Below are 19,337 nucleotides of genomic sequence, written 5' to 3'. Positions count from 1 at the left end.
ACCCCTCTTCAAATCCTTTCCCACTTCTCTCCCTCCTCCTCTCATCCCCCCTCCCTCTTCCTTTTCTCTCCCTTTCCCTCTCCTCTCCTTTCCTCTCTTTATCGTCTGTTCTCCCTGTCCTCTTTTCTTCTTTTCTTTTCCCTCTCTCCCTCTTCCTCTCCTCCCCTCTCCCTTCCCTTTCCTTTTCTTCCCGTCTCTTATCCTTGTTTTTTCCCTCTCCTTTTCCTCTTTTCTCCCTTTCCCTTTTTCTTTCCTTCTCCATTTCCTCTCCCTTCTCTCCCTCTTACTCTCTTTTCCCTGTCCCCTCCCTCTGCCCGCAGCTCCTCTCACACCGATGCACAAGGACCCTCCTGCTCCCGAACCCCTCTCGCTGGGGCATCAATCGCACCCCCTCCCTGGTGCGATTATCCCCATCTCGGGGAGCAGACATGACGGGCACAAACGAAGACGTGTCCATCGCGGTCACCGCTCCGCCGGCAGCCCTCGGACGGGCGGGTCTTGCGCCCCGGAGGGCGCCCTCCGCCACGGGGCGGAGCGCTGGGCCGCGGGCGGGGCGGAGCGGGGACGGGCGCCTGTTGCCCCGAGAGAGTTAACGGAGCGGGGGAACGCGCCTCTCCTCCGCCCGTGCCGGGCGCCTGGCAACCGGGGCGCCGCGCATGTAGGGCCGCCGGGGGCTGCCACCGCCCACCCCCACCGGGCCCCCGCGTCCCCTTCCCCGCCCCGGACAAGGCGTTTAACGTGCCCAGGCGTGAAGTATGGCATGCAAAGATGGTTTCTGCCAAGGAGCCAGTCATCGCCATGTCCTCGGGTCTCTCCATCGCCCTCCTGCACTACCTGTGCCTGGCGACGTGGTGAGTACCCCGGACAGCGGCGGGGGGCCCGGGCCGGCCGGTACTAGGGGTCCCGACTGCTCCTCTCACCCGCTCTCTCTTTGCCTCGCAGTCTCACCGGGCCACCAGGGCAGATCAAAAAAGAGGAGAAATTGTGGCCGGAGAATTTCACCAGCATCCTGAACAGCCTCCTGGATGGCTATGACAACCGGCTGCGACCGGGATTCGGGGGTACGGTGGCGGTGCGGTGCCGGCGGAGGAGGGGGGGTGCGCCTGGCAGGGTCGGGGGAGTGCAGCACTCGCCGCTCGTACCGATCCATTGCCGACCGAAAACGTGTGTGTCGTCGCCCCTGTCGCCCATGTCCCGTTCCCCGCTTCCGGGGTCCCAGCCTGCGAGCAGGGAAGGGTCGGCAGCGGTACAGCTCCTGGCCCCGAAGGCGCGGGGGAAGGTTGAGCAGCCCCGGCTGTGGGGGCCGCGCAGGGGCGGTCCTGGGCTCAGCCCCCTCTCCGCTGTGCTGCCCACAGCCCGGGCTCGGGCGGCTACGGCTGCCGCGCTGGCGGGGGGGGAGGAAAACCCTGGAGCCGGTGCGCGTTGGCTTGACGGAGATGGAGGAACCTGTCTAACATCCCAATTCATAGAACCGTAGAGTTTTGACCCCTGAATGCCACGGACCGGGTCCTAGTAGAAACAAACGTACTTTTATCAGCCTAAAAGGTCAGGTCTTTGATGGGTTCTGTTCTACTAGTAAGGGAAAACCAGAGATCAGGTGCGTGAGCACACCAGTCTTTACCGCAGTTGCTCGGATTCTTTGATTTAGACGTAGTAAACCTACTTGCCGTATTAGAAACGGAGGAGTCTTGAGTTTGCCTTTAGTTGTGCTCCGCGTGGGGGGGTGGGAAGGTGAGCCCCTTTTCATGCCCCAGGCTGTTAACATGCAGTTTTGTGCTGCTGAAGAAGCAGCCAGACTTGAAGTTCTTTATTGGATTTGATGTTGTTGCGTAGGGACTTGAAACTAAAAGCCATTAAGATTTAGACAAAATAAAAGTTTATTTTCTAATCTGTAATAGAGATATTAAACATGCAGAAATAAAAGTGGGTTTTGGGAGGGAGGTTGGGTTGTTTTTTTTTTGTTTTAGGTTTTAGGTTTTTTGGTTGTTTTTTTTTAAGATTTAAACAGAAATGCTACAACCCGTCTTATGATGCATGAAGTGTTTTATAGTTTTATAGACTGCTTCCTATGCAGGACTGAATGAGATCCTTGTGTGGGTTTATGCTTCTGTGTACTTTCTTCCTTCTCTGAAAGTACCTTCTTGATACACGTGATCCATCTACACTGTCATGAGTGCCAACATGTTCCCCCATGCCATATACAGTTCTCACATGCATGATCGTGATTGTTAAAGGACAACACCTGACAATGGTGATCACCTTCTTTATTATTTTGAGTGTACAGAATGTATGAGGCCTTCTAGAAGTTAGCTAACACTTTAAGTGAGAAGGGAGCTAAATTTATTAGCACCCAGAGGAATCATTGGGAACTGGTAGCCTTTTGCAATTTAGTCCCTGTGAAGAGGTTACAGACACTTCTGCAAGCGTACAAGAGATGTGCTATGTTTGGCATTATTTTAGGTTGAATGCCAACTAATTAGTCATCTAGCAAAGATGCTTTATGAGCATTATCAGATTTCCAAAATTAAACTACTACTAAATATGTAATATGATTTACAGTTTATGTTGATTTTTATTTTAATAAAGTTGTTTTTTGCAGGATATTTTGCAAGAGAAGATCTTTTTCCCGAGAAGCGTTGCAGGCTTTCAGCAAAATGCTAACAAGGAGAAAAAGTTCATTATATCTCCTTGAACTTTCATAATGAGAACATTGAAGTAAATGGTAGAGAAAGAAAAAAAAAATCAGATTTCAGCCTGGGAAAAACAATTTTGGGTGAATATCTCACAAAATTAATATTTTGTTATTTCTTGCTTCTTCCACTCATCTTTGAGTTTATAACTTCTAAGTAAAACATAGGGGAAAATGCTTTATTTTTGAAGATGCTTGCCTCCCTAACTCTTTACCACAAAAGTTACCTTCACCTGATTTGTCAAGAGCAACTTTTAAAGACAGCAAACCAAAATCAACCAAAGAAAGACATTTCTGCAGTTGATTTGATTTTTTGGCATACCTCAGAGTAATAACTATGGATTAGTTATTAAAATATACACTATCCAAATCAAGTTTTCTGTATTTTTTCCTGATAAACCTTAATGACAAATGGGACTTCTATCTTAAAAGTGGGTCACTCACTAGTTTATAGTATAGGAAACAAAATGTCTGAGGGGATGGGAATATTTAGAAGTGGAAAGTATAGTGTGTTTTGGTAATGTTAAAACTGCATCACTTTCTGATGAAGAGCAGAATATTTATTTTTGTTTTATTCTTGAGGCTGATTCACCATCTAGTTTTCACGTGGCTCGAAATGAAATGAAGGTTTTATTTTAAGAACAAAAGGCTGCATAGAGGTCTGACTGATGCTGATTTTAAACTTCAAATTAATGAAAACATTTCCAATTCTGGCACAAATGATGTTTAAAATCAGACTTGGGGAAGTAGCCAAATTCTGAATTTTGCTGGCATCTTACAGAGTTTCCACAAATAATAATTTATGAAGGTTTTTTACATGCAGAGTGAAGTATAAGACTTTGGAAGATTTTGGAGATTTCCTACAACTGGATCCAAATTCACCATGAATTGTGAATTAGCACAATTTTGGGTGGTTACTGAAGAGAAGTTAAATCACCTGAGCATGCTTACAAATATGGGAATAGCCTCTCAGGAGGGTTTTGAACCTCAGCAGAAGCTTGTCTAAGTACTTTTCATGCAGAAACATGGCATATATTGAGGGTTAATACAAGAATTGAGTTCTCTGTGTCCTTGGATTGACACCTTGCATTGCAAACTCACTTTATTAAACGGACTTGAGAAAATCTAAGAACTTGCTGACAGTTAGTAAGCACTGTAAGCTTTGGTAGTCTAACAAACAAATCCAGAAGGTTTAGGAAAAAGGTTATTAAAGACCACTTAAGTTTGGGCAGGTGAAGAGGGAATCTAAAGAAGCAAGAGAGAAACGAAGAAATTTCACCTAGAAATTTGATGAAATAAAGCAGAACAGGCACTTTCCTGTAGGAAAGAAAAAAAAACCCAAACCCCAAAAACCCCAAACAAACAACTTCGCTGCTGTCAGGAAGACATTAAATGCAAAAGTTTTGAATTTCAGTAGGGGGAAGGAACTTAGGGACTAATGTATAAAGTAATAATGTAAGATGTTTGAAAATTAGTGTGGTGGAAATGAAGTCAGTTCCATTTCCTGCACTTGTATGCCCCATTGTGTCTTTATCCTGGATTTCAGAATGCAATTTGTAATGTATGTTGGTTTACTGGTCTAAACCACTTTGTAAGAATGGGGTGTTTACAGAAGCCACTTGTAGTGGGATTTAGAGTGGTTTACAATTGGACTGGATGATCTTAAAAGGTTTTTTCCCAACCTAAATGATTCAGTAATTAACTAAAAGCATTACCTGCTGGAAAACTTCAAGAGTGTTACTGCAGTGCTGTTTTGATTCAGCTGTAAAATTTTGAGGTAAAAGCATTTCTAGTTATACCTTGGCTCCAGTTTTCATCTGCGTTAAAAATTTTGAGTATGATGCAAAGGAAAATTATGGGAAGTTGCAAAAACCTGTATTTTCCCTGAAAATATTTACCTTTCTCCTGCTGATTAGTGTCAAATCGATGGTAGAAGTCCAGAGACTTATAAAAATTAGCATTATTTACTTTAAGTGAAAGGGCCTGGGTATGATTTGCCATTTTAAACACTTGCATGGGTTCAGACTTTACCTGTGCAGCTAGCTCTTGACGTAAAGAAGGGCCTGTGAGATGTGATTCAAACTTGTGCATCTTTGTAGTTTGAAAAAATGTAGTGGTGTCTGTGAAACTTTCATGATACAGTAACTCATCACACTTCAGCCTGCACTAAGGGAAGTAAGAAGGAATGGGGGGGACTGAAGCTGGTGAGGGCAGCATCATCGTGTGCTAATTTCAGTGAGCTGTGCCTTTTTGAGAACATCTCATCTCTGGCATCTTGCTTTTAATGCCCAGTTGTATGGCCAGACCAAAAAAAGAAGGTGGTGTGTGACTGCCCTCCTGCCCAATACTCTTAGATTGACTGCAAAACCCGCTGGCAGCTCTGATGAAGCAGACAGTATCACCCACAGCATGTTACTGTTTGTGGTGTGGTTGTCCATCAGTGGGTGAAAGCTGGAGCTCTCTCTCCTTTTGAGTTCTGTTTATTTGTGTGAGCTAGAGTCTGATATGAGCTCACTATCAGGTAGTGAAATGGGATAGCTCCATGGCTTTCTGTTTGGAAATTGTCACGTACACTGGCTTGTGAATTAGAAGGAACAGGACTGTGTTAATCCATTTTCCTTCTTCTTTCTCTTTTCATATTCTTTCTCAGGATCTTGTGAAAATGTAGCTGAGTACTTGTTAGAATTAGATATGTTGCCCATTGTCTCCCCTAAGAAGGGAAGGAGAGGACTTCTCTGCCCCTTCTGGGCTGTGTGACGTTCAGCTGACGAACAACATTTCTGAAGAGTTTCATTTCCTGTCACTACAGGAGGAGTGACTTTAGTCAGAAAATAAACACAGAATAAATTTGGAGAGCAAAGGCAATTTTCTGTTTTTAGAGAAAATAAAAATATCTATGTCATGCTCTTATTAGCAATGCATGTGGACCTTCAAGGTTCCATTGCTCAGCATAATAGATATTGTCATTTATTTGTGGTTGTTTTTAGATTACAAATGGACTTGAAGTGAGGATTGTAAAGTGAAGCTCATTGTTTCTTTTTTTCAGTCAGTTGTCCAGTCTTCCTCAGTTGGTGAGAGTAGATGACTCAGGCTTAACAGGATATGGTATTAGATACCTGTAGTTGGCTGATTTGAATTTGGCCCAGGTTAGTAATGCTTGAAGTCATTACCATCTGTCTGTTGTGCAGTGACCTATATAAAACTTGGTGATATTCTTAGTCCAATTCTTAGTAGACAGGTGTCCACATCATGAAAACTGGCACCAGTATCAAGCTTCTTGGCTCTTTTAGCAGAGATTATTGATGATGAGCAGTCAAAGGAACAGTAATCTCATTTCTAGAAGTATGTTTTCTTTCTTTTCAGGGTTCATACATGCTGATGGATGAACATATGTAGAGACAAAGGCTATTTTGTGCTGCTGTGTTTCTCTTTTGGTAGGGAATGTAGCCCACGTGTTTGAATTTCACGTGTTTGAATTCATTTTTTTAAAATGCCCCATCTAGTTGTTTTGGCTTCCTAACAGAAGTCTTACATATAGTGTGTGTCCTCAGCTGTTCTTTCTGATAGAATGAAATGAGAACACACTTCGTATGATGGCTTTAAGTGAAACAAAAGAAAAAATTAAAAAAAAAAAAAAAAGAGATTAATCCTGTCCAGGCAGCAAGGATCTGGAAAAGGAAACACCAAATCTGTCACATGTAGTTATATTTAAAAAATAAATCTATAGCAAATACCCTTTTTTTTTAGATGTGGCTGTAAGAACTGATGTAATATAATTTCATATAGTTTATGTATCCTGGGACTGATCTCATAATAACAGAAATAACTGCACTTAGCATTTAAATTGTATTTCATGTGTTGAAAGCTTTGTATAGGCTTGTTTGCTAATGTTCCTGATTGGTTGTGTGACTCTTGATGGCAAAATTTGCAATACAGAGAAAGCCTGTGCAGGATTTGACTGTTTACATACAGTGGAGATTTCTGCAGTGACAGTTGCCTATGGAGACGCAGGGATAATGGAGCCCAAAGTCTTTCACTGGGAGCTGTGCCGCAGTTCAACCCATATGTTGGCATAAAATGCATGGGAGAGCTGTCTTAGGTACCTCTTCACAGGGTTAGGGCCTGGCATCACTTCTTCAGCCCACATGTAACATCTCTAACACTGAACTATTCTGGCTTTTTGCAGGGGTTGCTTTTAATCCTGCCCGATCTTCTTTAAAGTGTATTATCTTGCAAGCAGTGATTCAGACTTAACTGTTCCCACTGCAGTGTGTAGGACTCTCCTCCTATTTCATTGACATAAAAATACACACCAGTATGTTATAAATAGTTGTTCAGCATTCCTGAAGATTTATGGTTGATAGGTACTTTCTGAACATCCACTGAGGGATGAAGCCCAAATGGTCATATTTAAAGTTAATTGGCCTTCTTACAACTCACTGCATTTTACTGCCAATAACATAGTGTTAAGGATTCTAATAGGATCTTCTACTTGCAGAGCCTGGGTTGATTAAGTGGTGCAACACATTCCTTTTGGAGGGCTGTTTAAATCACCAGTAAAAGTAGGTTAGGTGACTGCAGATCGCCTCCTCATTGACAGGAATTCCCACAATTAATAATAGTTAAAAAAAGGATAAAGAATAAGAAGCATGACTCACTATTTGTACCCCCACTATTGTTACCAACTGGAGTTATGTTTTCTTCTAGAACAAGAAGATAAGGGGTAGGTTTTGGTGTTGCCATAGGTACTCCTGAGTTGGCATTAAGTACTTGGATGTGCTAGAAAATACAAGATTTGGCCTTAACAGTGATGAACTGACAATGCAGGTGGAAGATGTGGAGCACAACTGGGCTGCAGTTGGAGAAAAAGATTTAGGGAGATAATCAGCTTCACTGTCCCTTACTGCTGTCATCACTTCTACCAACCATTTTAGTGTTTGACCAAGGTTTTGAATGCAAAGTGAGGATTTGCATGTCAGTACTAGGTGGATAACTGTTACGATGTCCAAAATATTTCTAGATCTTCATTCATCTGCCATTTTCTAGAGGCCTAAAATGTGATTTTAACATTTATTTTGTCATTGTACTGCCATCATGTCAGGCAAGCAACCAAAGTAAACTTTAATTTCCACCTTATTTTGTGGTTTCATTATTCTCTGAGAATTCCTGCTTCCTTCTTTCTCATGGGACCTACTAATAACTAAAGGTTTGAGAGCAGAATAGCAGTTAACTGAAGAATGAACTCAAACATAGTTTTAGTCCTGTGCTCCTGCTACAGGCTTTCTGATATATTTAAGTTACTGACTTGCTGGTTTGGAAATTAACTTCTTGATCTTAGCTCTCCCCTTCTTTCTGAGAAACTCCAAAAAATGAACTTGCAAAAAGCCTCTGAACATTTATTGCTTGTGAAGCTGCAATCATTTAATAAAACAAAAGAAATTAATGCCTGAGGAGAGGCAGCTCATGCCTGTGGGGAAAATCTGTCCCATTGCTCAATTTGATATGATTATAAAATCACAGTATTCTCTGAGCTAAAGAAAATAAGGCATTGCCAGAGGAAGACAGTTAAAGGTTTGAGGAATATTCATATTTAGTTTCCTAGAACTAACAAAGCAGTTTCTGAAAGAAATTCAGGCACTGAGTGCAATATTCCTGCATTTTCTTATTAGAGCTACATGGGAAAATAACTTTTTAGTTTTTCTAGAACTTTGACTTCATAAATATTTTAAGTTCAGATGAAATAAATATTTATATATTTAAACCAACCCTAGATAAATTACAGTTGTGATTATGGGAGGTCAGATATTATTAGATCTTTTCTGTCTCTATGTACAAGTATGATTAGACTTTTCTTGCCTGTTTTCTAATGATACAGAAGAATGTCTTCACTTTTGGTATCTTGACAGCTCTACTATGAGTTTTTCCAATCTCTTGGAGCTCTTCTGCTCTCCAGAAATAATTATATTCAGGAGATGTCACTGGACTATGTTATCAGTAAAATGAGTGGTCTAAACACTCATGGATTTCCCTGACCTGATGAACATTATTTGTAGAAGGAGCACAGCTTCTGCTTGACGTGTTTAGAGAGCAACCCATTGCAAAACAAACAGCACAGTATGAAAGTCTGTTATCTGGAACTTGGGAGTTTCTTCTTAAAGGCTCTTCAAGACAGTCATGCCAAACTGTATGACTTTCCAGGTACCACTGAGCCATCAACTCTTGTGGGTAAATTTCCTTCAGATTTTATCTCATAAAAATGTCCTTCTGTGAAGCTGTTAACTTCCAGCAAAGTTGGTTTTTGACATTTAGCTTAAAAATTCATAGCTGTTCTTCTCTATGAAACTTGCAAACTTTTCACTGAAATAATTTTACATGTCTTTATTTTACTTTTTTTTTCACAGTTTAACACTTGTTCTAGGTGCAAGAAGCATGGGTTCCCTGTTTTCCAGTTGCTTATTTCTTTTTTTCCTTTACCGTTTGATTTGGTGACATCTGTCAACAGTATTTTAATATTGTTTTTCTTTGAGAGAAACAGCTACTAACAGTCTTTAAGTCATTCTTTCATTTTTAGATCGCAAATACTATGATAATGCCTGAATTAGGAGACTCAAGCCAATTATTCTCTGTAGAAATTTGAGCTGTAGGGTTTAGAATCTGTGGTTATGAATTTGTATATCACGGGTTGTTTTTTTTTCCCAAACAGATGTGTTTATGATGTGAGTTAATTATCTGAACTAAACCATTAGCTAATGCTTTGATTGCAGAGTTATCGTAATAACTGGTAATGATTAGTAGCTTTCTAGCCTTTTACATTGGGAACAGACCTAAATTCCAGTGAAATTAGTTTGTGCATGTGTTTTTTGGCTTAAGGGGGACTGTAGAGTGAATGTCCATCTGAAATTTCAAGGTGTTTTGTCCTGTAGTAAACAAAATGATACGTTAAAATGAATCTGCTTTCTCTGATGTTTGCCATGCCATATCCAGCTGTGAAAGCAAGGCCACTGCTCAGAGCACTCTTTTTAACAGTGTCTGAGGTTATCACCAGTTCTTTCATGACAGGCTTTGTAATAGCATGTGTACTTAGGTTCAGACCCTCAAAAAAGCTTAGATATCAATTTTTTATTTATATTTTTATTTTTATATATATTTTATATATACCTATATATGTTTTTATTTGTATAAATATTTATAATATTTAATATTAAAGCACTTAAGGACATCTTAGTATATGGGTGCCATTCTTGATCCTGCATTACTGAATTACCCAGTGCATGGCATGCTAATACCTGTAGTCCCATTATTACCAGCAGGACCAAATGTTAGTAATAAATGCCTTTGAGAATCTGGATTTCCTGAATTCAGTGCTTGTTGTTAATTAGTGTGGTGTTTTCAGTGAGCCTTTTAATTCTTTGCCATCTGTTTTCTTATCCATTGAGTCAATACTGGTTTTCTGGATGGGGATTTGCATGGAAATTCTGCTTTTGATTTACTTATGTGGTAATTGAGCAGCACTTGTTATTAGAGACTTATCTGAAATGACTTGTGTTTGCATTTTGCTCTTGCTTGTCCACAGAACCCTCAAAGCAGTAACTGTTCACACATCAGGATCCTTTATGGGAATTGTTGACCTGCAAAATTCAAATTTTCTTGCTCACTTCCTTTTCATACATTAGGTCCTGTTACTGAAGTCAAAACAGATATATATGTCACCAGTTTTGGACCTGTTTCTGATGTAGAAATGGTATGTATTTCTGGGATTAAAATGCCATTTCCTGGTTCTGAGAAACCATTAACTGCACTAAAGGGGGGGATGCTTCATCTGTACTGTTCTGTCAATCATGCAAAGTAGGCAAGATTAGTAACAGCTTAATTTACAGGTTATAATTAGATAAATCAGGCCTGATTCTGGTCACACTTTCACTGGCTTTTGGTGGCTTAAAGAATTCAGATCATAGGATTTAAAACTGACTGGTGTAGAGGCAGAATCAGGCCTTATGGGGAGCATCTAAGTCAGTCTACTGTGGGGAAAGTGTGTAATATCTTTGAAATTGGTTTACCTTTCTGAAGCTTGTGTTATTCTCAGGGGAATAATAATGACACCATTTCACAAATACTTCTTGATATTTTCACTTCAGATGAATACTCTTTGCTGATCTTTGTGCCCCTTTTAGCATCGCTTTCAGCAAATGTTTGACTGATAAGAGTTTTCATAAATGTCTGCAGGAATTAAACATCAAAGTGACATGCATGAAATAGTCACAGAAGAGAAATTTTACATTTCCATGTACTGATTTTTGTGCCTGAATAACATCTGCATTCATTTGAGGTCAAATCCAGCAGAATGCTCGTCAGCTTCTGTAATCCAGTGGTATAACCTTTAATCATACAGTAGTTTCTCTTTCTATGAATATCCAAGAAATCCCATGGAAGTAACATAGCCATATCTGCTGAACAGAACTTCTTTAAGGGAAAAGCAGTTTTGAGACAGTAACTTTCTTGCCATACAGTACTGCCGTGCACTTTGTGGTGGAACTGATCTGGTTCTATCATGTGGAAAGATATGTGATAGCAAGAGATTTTTTTTCAAGGGCTACATTCATGACAGCAGTCTCATGTTGAAATGCATCTTACTTCTTTGGTGGTTGTCACGTACAGTATGATACTGTTCGGTGTGACAAGGGGTACAAGAATCTGGTCCCAGTAAAATCCAGTAATGTGTGCCTCAAATCTAAAATGGAGGCTGCACAGCATCTCAGGTTTTATTGAAGTATTTGACATGGTGCTGCATGGGAAATTATTAGTTATATTGGAGAACGCAGAAGTGAGAACATGGGCTGAAGGTCAGTGAGAAGGTGGAAAAAGGAAACTACAGCCGAGGCTAGTCAGGGATACAGGAACTGGCTTTGGAATCATAGAATCATAGAGTAATTTAGTTAATGTATCCATTAGTGACCCAATGTGATCTGAATGTGGCGGCATTCATGAAGCTTGTTGAAACAGTGAAGAGTGGCAGTCTTGGTACAGGGGATGATCAGAATGTCTTTTTGGAGCTGGGTTACTTTGGTACCCAGTGTAATGAAAACAGTTTAAATGTTATATTATGAAATCTTATATTACAAAATTTGTCACGTAGAAGCTAATAACAGAAACTGCTACTTATGAGCTACACCAGCAAGAAATTACACTAGATAAGACTTTTTATAGATTAAGTATAAACCAAAGTGGGGGATGCAGCCATGGAAGACAGACATAATTCTGAGATGCACTACATTAGTAGGCATTCCTCCTTGATAGTGAGAACAGATATGGTCATGCAAGTAGTTTCAAAGGTAATGTCATGCTGAAGATTTTCAAATTAAGTGAGAAAACACTGACTTAACAACAAAATCACAGCTGTAAGTTAGAAAGGAGTTAAAGGTTTTTCTATGCTACATGATTACTTTTTCTGTGACATGCTTTAGCTTCCAAGGTGAGAAATGCATTCCTTTGTCCATTCATTCACATATGATTTCCCATGATGTGCCTTTGTCTGCAGTTCTGTAGTTGTTGTTTGCATGTTTTCTTTAGAGCTTTTCTGAGGAATTTACTGGGATACTTACGTAGTTAAAGCCAAATGTGTATATATGTAAGAGTATATATGATTTATTATCCATGTTTTGTGAGCATGGCAAAAGAAATATTTAGCTTTCCTCAGTTAAAAACTTGCTTTCTATGAGTTGAAATTAAATTTTCTTTCCTAAATTTAAAATGGAATTATTTTTTTGTCATGATATTTTTAATTTAGCCAGCAGCAGAAAATCCATGGATGCCTTTTCTTTAAGAATTTATTGACACTTATTGTCAGACATCATTTTGTTTCTGGTTATATGCTCGACTACAAATTTAGTTGCCCTCTTCCTGCAACCTAATTAGATTAATGATTCCCTAATGGTTAAATATGTGTAGCAATTTATTGATACGACTAATGTGGAAAATTAAGCTATTAAGGAGTACATAACACACCTTAATCGGTGTAAATAAGTTTGTATGGTGGGCTTAGCATTTTCTTTACTACTGATTTCTTTGCTTCTGAGGGATTTCTTTATTTACAGGAAATACAAGCAAATGTGATCTTTTGTTTTTCTGCAAATTTAATACAGGAATATACAATGGATGTCTTCTTCCGTCAGACATGGGTAGACAAAAGATTAAAATATGATGGCCCTATTGAAATTTTAAGACTTAACAACTTGATGGTTTCAAAGGTGTGGACTCCTGACACTTTCTTCAGGAATGGGAAAAAGTCTGTTGCACATAACATGACAGCCCCAAATAAACTCTTCAGAATAATGAGAAATGGCACCATCCTGTACACAATGAGGTATTTCATTTGTTTGTTTGGCTTCTTACAATTATTGTATGCAAAAGTTATGCTGCCTAGACAAAATGGCAACCAGAGACTATTTAATTTGTTCCATTATAGGCTTACAATAAGTGCAGAGTGTCCCATGAGATTAGTGGATTTTCCCATGGATGGTCATGCTTGTCCTCTCAAATTTGGGAGTTGTAAGTTGCAATTATGAAATTTCTTGTAACTACAGAGTTTAAATAGTAGAAGTAGATTTTGAGCAATTACTAAACTTTCTGAATATTGATACACAATCCTTATGCAGACAAAACTCCTGTTAATTTCCTTGGGAATTTTATTTAGGGCCTCAAAAATTAATTCCAGGCAGAGAATTGAAAACTGGGCAGTGATTCAGCTACTACCCCACTATTCTGGCTACACAGCTTCTTGAAATACCTAATTGTTCTTGCTTCTTAGGGAGATATTCAGTGAAGTGTGAGATTTCTGGAGAAGAAAATGAGGGTGGATCCATCTCAATTTACAACAGCCAGGTGAAAGGCACCTAGGGAAGGAGGTTATTTGATTTTCTCTGCAGTTAGTGGAGGCACATTGACATCCTATGGTAGATATATAGGTTATGTGCAGAGATTTGATCTTTACTCCTGGCCTGTAACAGGATTCTGCATGGCAAGTTTAGACTAGATAATTTTTAGACTGGTGAGAAGAATCTTAGCACAGGTAACTTTCCTTTTCTGCTTTGAAGACTGACAGAGATTTTTGGATAATCTCCAAACTTTGACTAGCAGGAACATTTTGGGACATACTGCTTAACAACTGAGGTAGATATGATTCGCCAATTTGAATTCACAGCAGAGGCCTTTGAGACTTCCTGGGGATGGTTAGTGCACTACATTAACTATCTGGTCACTCTTCTAAGCCTCCTCAGTCACGGACATCTGCTTTACGCTAGAGTATGGTCAGTGCCTCGATATTAGCCTGTTTTCTTTGACCCCAGAATGGTAAGGTTAGAAATGGCTGGAAGCTGCTCATAGTATTTCCTTAGCATAAATTTAACTTACACAGCTGGGTAGTCAACCAAAAAAGTGTTTTAAAGACACTGCTCTGATAAGGTTTTTCATCCCTTTTATGGTGAGACTGGAGACCAGGCACTGCCAGGTCTGGCTTGGTATCAGATGTTCTATGCAGGAGCTTTAGTAGCGGGGGCTTCCCCACAGGCATATTTCTTCAGGCAGAATCACCAGCCAGCAGAAATTGTGCTTGGCACTAACCTGGTATTTTCCTCAGTCACACATGAAATAAGATGTAGCCATTTCAAAGCAAGACTGATTAAATTTAATTGTAACAGGAGTTTAGGCTGTGTATGGATTGAATACTAGCCCTAAGTTATGTCTTTTGTATTAAATGTAAAATGTTTCTTTGGGTGTACTTATTTTTGGGCTATTGTGATTTTTTTTTTTTTTTTTACTGAGCTTCAGTTCTGGCAAATATTTTAAACACAAGTTTAAAATATTAAAGTTTTTAGTATACTGTATTTTTAGTATATAGTATATTATACTATAATTTTTAGTATAATAATTTTTTTTCTGTAAAGAAACGTGCACCTAGTCTCCACAATATATGCTCCTGATACATATTCTATTTATAAAGAATATATTTTAATGATAAAAATTTCAAAGTAATTTAATGATAAACTTTACATGCCTGATAAAGGCTAACCCAGAAAGAACTCATGTTTAGACTTCACATTCACAGTGAATTTGTGTGTGACACTTGACGTATGACTTTAGATGCTATTTATTCTCCTCTGAGGGTGGCTTTTGGGGCTAACTTAATAAGAAAGGTATCTTTGAAAGTTGTTAGTGAGAGCCTTAACTGTTTGGTTTCAGTAGGTTCGGGTTGGGCTTTTTGTAAGGTGTGAGAAGAAGTTTCCTATTTAAACAAACTGATGCTGTGTTGTAGATGCTTATCCAAAGAGTGAAATGATTTATACGTGGACAAAAGGACCTGAGAAGTCAGTGGAAGTTCCTGAGGAGTCTTCCAGTTTAGTTCAGTATGACCTTCTTGGGCATACGGTATCCACTGAAACCATTAAATCTATTACAGGTAGGAATCTCGTCAGTAAAAATCATCTTGAGGTAAAACTAACCCTGTAACATTGTCCAAAATCTTTCTTTCCTTCTTGTAATGTGTTCTACTGAATGTCATAGGGTATAGATGAAGGGCTGAGGGCATAAATCTGGATTAAGTTTCTGCCCTTCAGATTTACATTTGCAGATTCATTACAGTAGATTGCTATGGTCTTTCAGAAAGCTAGAATGAGATCATTACTCCAAGAGACAAAATAAGCATTTAATCACTGCTTAAAATGCAGTTTGAAGAGTCAAGAGGATGCCTGGGTAAGGAAGTAATTTCTCAGTACTGTATCCACATTATGTGCAAAAGACTTCCTTTGTTTGGTGGTGCAAACAGCTCAAGATAGAAGTACAGCATACAGAATGGGTTATTAAAGCCATAAAAACCCTCTAGTCAGATAAGGATAGGCACAAATGCATTAGTCACAATAGATACTTCTGCCGATTTGTGCTGTAAGAAGTAAAGCAGTGGCAACTACAGGCATCTGAAATAAGCAAAGTATCACTGATGAGTAGTATGGTGATAAACAAGCATATTCCAAAAATGTTTTTAAAATTTTGAATAATTTCCTAAGCATCAGCAAGTTTGGGTGTTGTGAAATGGTCAAAATGAAGCAGATAAATATATTTGGTGTATTGCTCTATGGATGTTTTTCTCAAAGATAAAATAGCATTTTGCAATACACTAGCAGTTTACTTCTCAACATATTGATTATTATACGTTAACAACAGAATTTCCTTACTGTTCCCAAAATGCTTGTTCTGTAGTGCTTTATTTAGACAGTTTGTTCAGTTTATGGTGAATCAGCAATTATTTTTTGTTTAATACAAATGTTAACATTTTAGATAAAGTTACAGTATTTTTAATTCTTATCAGTGATTTTTGCATTTGTTTCATTATTATACTGGTGCTGACATAGAATATTAGTGAAAAAACTAAGATGCTTCCATAACATTTAATGTGTCTCATTGTTGTTGTTTATTTGGTGGATAGGTACCACAATATTAGGGATGCTATGATGGGTAGGTAGCTTGTGTCTTTGGGCTCTTTTCATGCACAGCTGCTAAGAGAATTTTTAAAATCATGCTAATGCTATAAAATGTCATCCAATATTAGCTGTACATTTATAGTATTTTGGATATCAGCTTCTGAATCCTACTGTTAGGATTTACTACTTCCAGGATATTTGTTTAAAACTTTCATTCTTGACTTTAAGGAACATATTTTTCTATACATGTTAAGTGGTATGAATAGCATCACCTTAAACAATACTAGTTGATAATCTGAAACAGTTATTCTGAACACAAATTTTTGGCACAGTCAGAAAAATATTTTCTTTTACTTACATATTTTTTCTAGGTGAATATGTTGTTATGACAGTTTACTTCCACCTCAGACGGAAAATGGGTTATTTTATGATTCAGACCTATATCCCATGTATTATGACCGTGATCCTTTCTCAAGTTTCATTTTGGATAAATAAGGAATCTGTTCCAGCTAGAACTGTGTTTGGTAATTATTTCTTTTTTCCTTTGTCTTGTACTGCTTTATGGACTTTCACTAGAATAAGCCTTTTTAGTGCATCGGGATATACTGCCTCCATACTAGTGCAGAAACAAGGGATCATATAAATTCAGAGATTTTTTTCTGTCAATGTATGAAGAATGTTGCTCTGTGAATCCTTGGAATTGAAGAGAAACTTGGAATATATAACCTGAAGGGTGTCATGGTTGCCCATGCAAATGGCTGTATATCTCAGGGGGTTCTACCAGCTTGGGTAGAATTCCAGAAAACTGTGAAGAGCTGAGTAATATGGTCAAGTCCTTAGTCCACATCCAGAACAATTTTGTCCTTCAGTGGACAGTAGTGTAATTACTTATTTTAAAACAATTTGATTGGGAGTGTGTGAGAGGTACCAATGTCTTGTTATGTCTGTGTCATTAGTGAAAGCTTGCTATCAGTAAGGCTTAGATCCTGTTCCTGTAATTTCGTGTTTAATGCTTTTCTCTCCTTTCTGCCACTGCCATTATGGAAATGAATTAAAAAAGCAAAATGATAGCAAGATATTAAAATTGCCTTCATCAAAATGCAGCTTGAATGAGATGGTACAGTGACTCTGAAAATGAAAACAAAAAAGCTTCGATGGAAGACAAAGCAGAAGACATTAAATGGAAATACTGTTCCTAACAATGAAGTAGGATAAAAACATTTTTAAAAGGACTCTTTATAGAGCAATGTCTTGACTTTATAATGTACTGTAGTCTAAAGCAGGACTAATCAGGAAGAGAATGTTCTACAAAAGCCTTTCTATAGATAGATAGATGCTGGCAGGAGTGATGGGAATTAATGTTTCTACGTGACAGCCAGCTCAAACAACGTAAGTGGAGTCAGAACACTGCTCAGTATCACAAATTAACAACGTTAATGATTAGTTATAGGAGAAATAACCTGCAAACCTAATAAGAACCATACTAGCTCAGAACTCAAGCATTATATTAGGCAAAGTAGTATATCACTTCACATGCCTTTGCAGGGATGTTGAATAATGGAACTTTTTGTGAAGGGAGTATTACAATGAACTGGAAAGGTAGCATCTGTATTTACAGACAAAATATGATAATTGAAAATTATAGAGCAATAGATGTAATATGTATCATTATATCCATATGTCACATTGAAAACAAATACTGTTAATAATGTTTGGATATCCACTAAGTTACGGATAATTCTCTAAAATGCCTTTGAAAGCAAATGGCTTAAAGTATGGCTAAAAAGTATCTTTGAGTTTTCTGATAAATTCCAACAGGGACCTTGTTTTCTAAAGGTTTTCTTAGAAGAAAAGATAGGCAAGAGATAGGAATGAAGCCAGAACACCTGCTATAGTACCAGCTTTCTAGTGGAACTGTGAGAAGAGGCTATCCAAAAAAAGATCTTTCCATTGGACACTGCAGACGCTTGCAAGTATTTAGCTCTGAATATGTGCAGTTCATGTGTATATATAGTATCTTTTTTTACCAGAACCTGATTTCCTACCCTGTAAAACCCTGTGTCACGTATTAAAGAGCAATTGCAGTGGCGACTGTAAGTCTCCCAGAAGAATGATTTAATCATCAACTGATAAAGACTATGGCAATAAACTGTGATACTGTTATGGCCTGCCTGCTTCTCCTTCTATTTGGAGAATGGTTGTCCAGTCAAATCACTTCATCCTATTACATCTATTAAACAAATGTCTTAAAAAAAAATTCAGACAATCTGTTTGCTTAGTGGACAAAGGTAGGAGGAGTAAGGATAGGGCTAATCAGGAATGGGTCTCTTCCAGGAAAAAAAATAACTTTCCATATTTTTTTTTTTTAACTCAGACTTAAATATTTTTAGTGATGTGTTTTTCAACACCTTCCCACTGAAGAAGGTTTTGTGAGCTTGCATCTGTGTTTTTATCCCGCTGAGTTTGCTCTGAGATATTCTTTGTGCTTTCACAAACTGGCTATTACTTTTTCCTTTTTTTTTAATTCTTCAGTAGGAAGGACTGGGGTTTTTTTTTGTGTCCAGTTCTCTGTATGGCAGTGTCTAGGTGAAACTTTTTCATATTAGATTACCCATATGCAATACCACTGCTTAAGGAACAGGGCATGTGAAGATCCTGTTGGAAACTATGCTCTTAATTATTTTTAATTCTTCTGAATATATGCATTCCATCTTGAATTAAAATGGATACAATATTCTTTTCATAAGAGTAAAGACATCTCCATTTGTAGTCAGTCTTTCTTGCCATTATCATAGTAGGACTTATGCAGTGTTCACTATATTCTTGGTATTACGTTTGCATGATATGGGATAATTTGGATGAAAAAGGAAAAAAAAAATCCCACCTCATACCTTGGTTTTATACAGCATGTATTTGTACTTGAAGTATTCCCATGAAGTGGGCATATTTTGAGTTCAGTATTCATGCCTGTATACTTTAATTAAAAAGTTTTTCTTTTGGGGAGATTAAATTCTAATTAAATTTCATTGGTTGAGTAGTAGCAGAAGGGTTTAAAAAATAAGGTGATAGTTTCTTAATTAACAGAGTTATTAACATAATATTCTAGTTTTCCTTAGCACCAAAATAATTTGCCATGACTTAATGGCACCTAGATTATAAATGAGATCATAGGAACAGAC

The 19,337-nt window shown here is 38.3% G+C and overlaps 1 protein-coding gene across 2 annotated transcripts in view; it reads left to right on the top strand.

Annotated features, from left to right (window-relative positions):
* Positions 1–760: 760 nt before the first annotated feature.
* Positions 761–19,337, top strand: part of GABRA4 (gamma-aminobutyric acid type A receptor subunit alpha4) — a 38,709-nt gene continuing 20,132 nt past the window's right edge. The window contains exons 1-7 of one of the 2 annotated variants that reach the window (XM_034064573.1): positions 761–789; positions 943–1,061; positions 10,363–10,430; positions 12,829–13,049; positions 13,152–13,234; positions 14,997–15,140; positions 16,530–16,682. In XM_034064573.1, coding sequence (XP_033920464.1) covers positions 761–789; positions 943–1,061; positions 10,363–10,430; positions 12,829–13,049; positions 13,152–13,234; positions 14,997–15,140; positions 16,530–16,682 — 817 coding nt within the window. Of the gene's footprint in view, positions 852–942; positions 1,062–10,362; positions 10,431–12,828; positions 13,050–13,151; positions 13,235–14,996; positions 15,141–16,529; positions 16,683–19,337 lie in introns of both variants that reach the window. The other variant, XM_034064572.1, reaches the window with a different exon arrangement.

Source organism: Melopsittacus undulatus, chromosome 7 (genome assembly GCF_012275295.1).
Source record: "Melopsittacus undulatus isolate bMelUnd1 chromosome 7, bMelUnd1.mat.Z, whole genome shotgun sequence".
In the NCBI taxonomy this organism is placed as follows: domain Eukaryota; kingdom Metazoa; phylum Chordata; class Aves; order Psittaciformes; family Psittaculidae; genus Melopsittacus; species Melopsittacus undulatus.
Note: the sequence above shows the minus strand (reverse complement) of the source record. Positions and strands in the feature narration are given on the sequence as shown.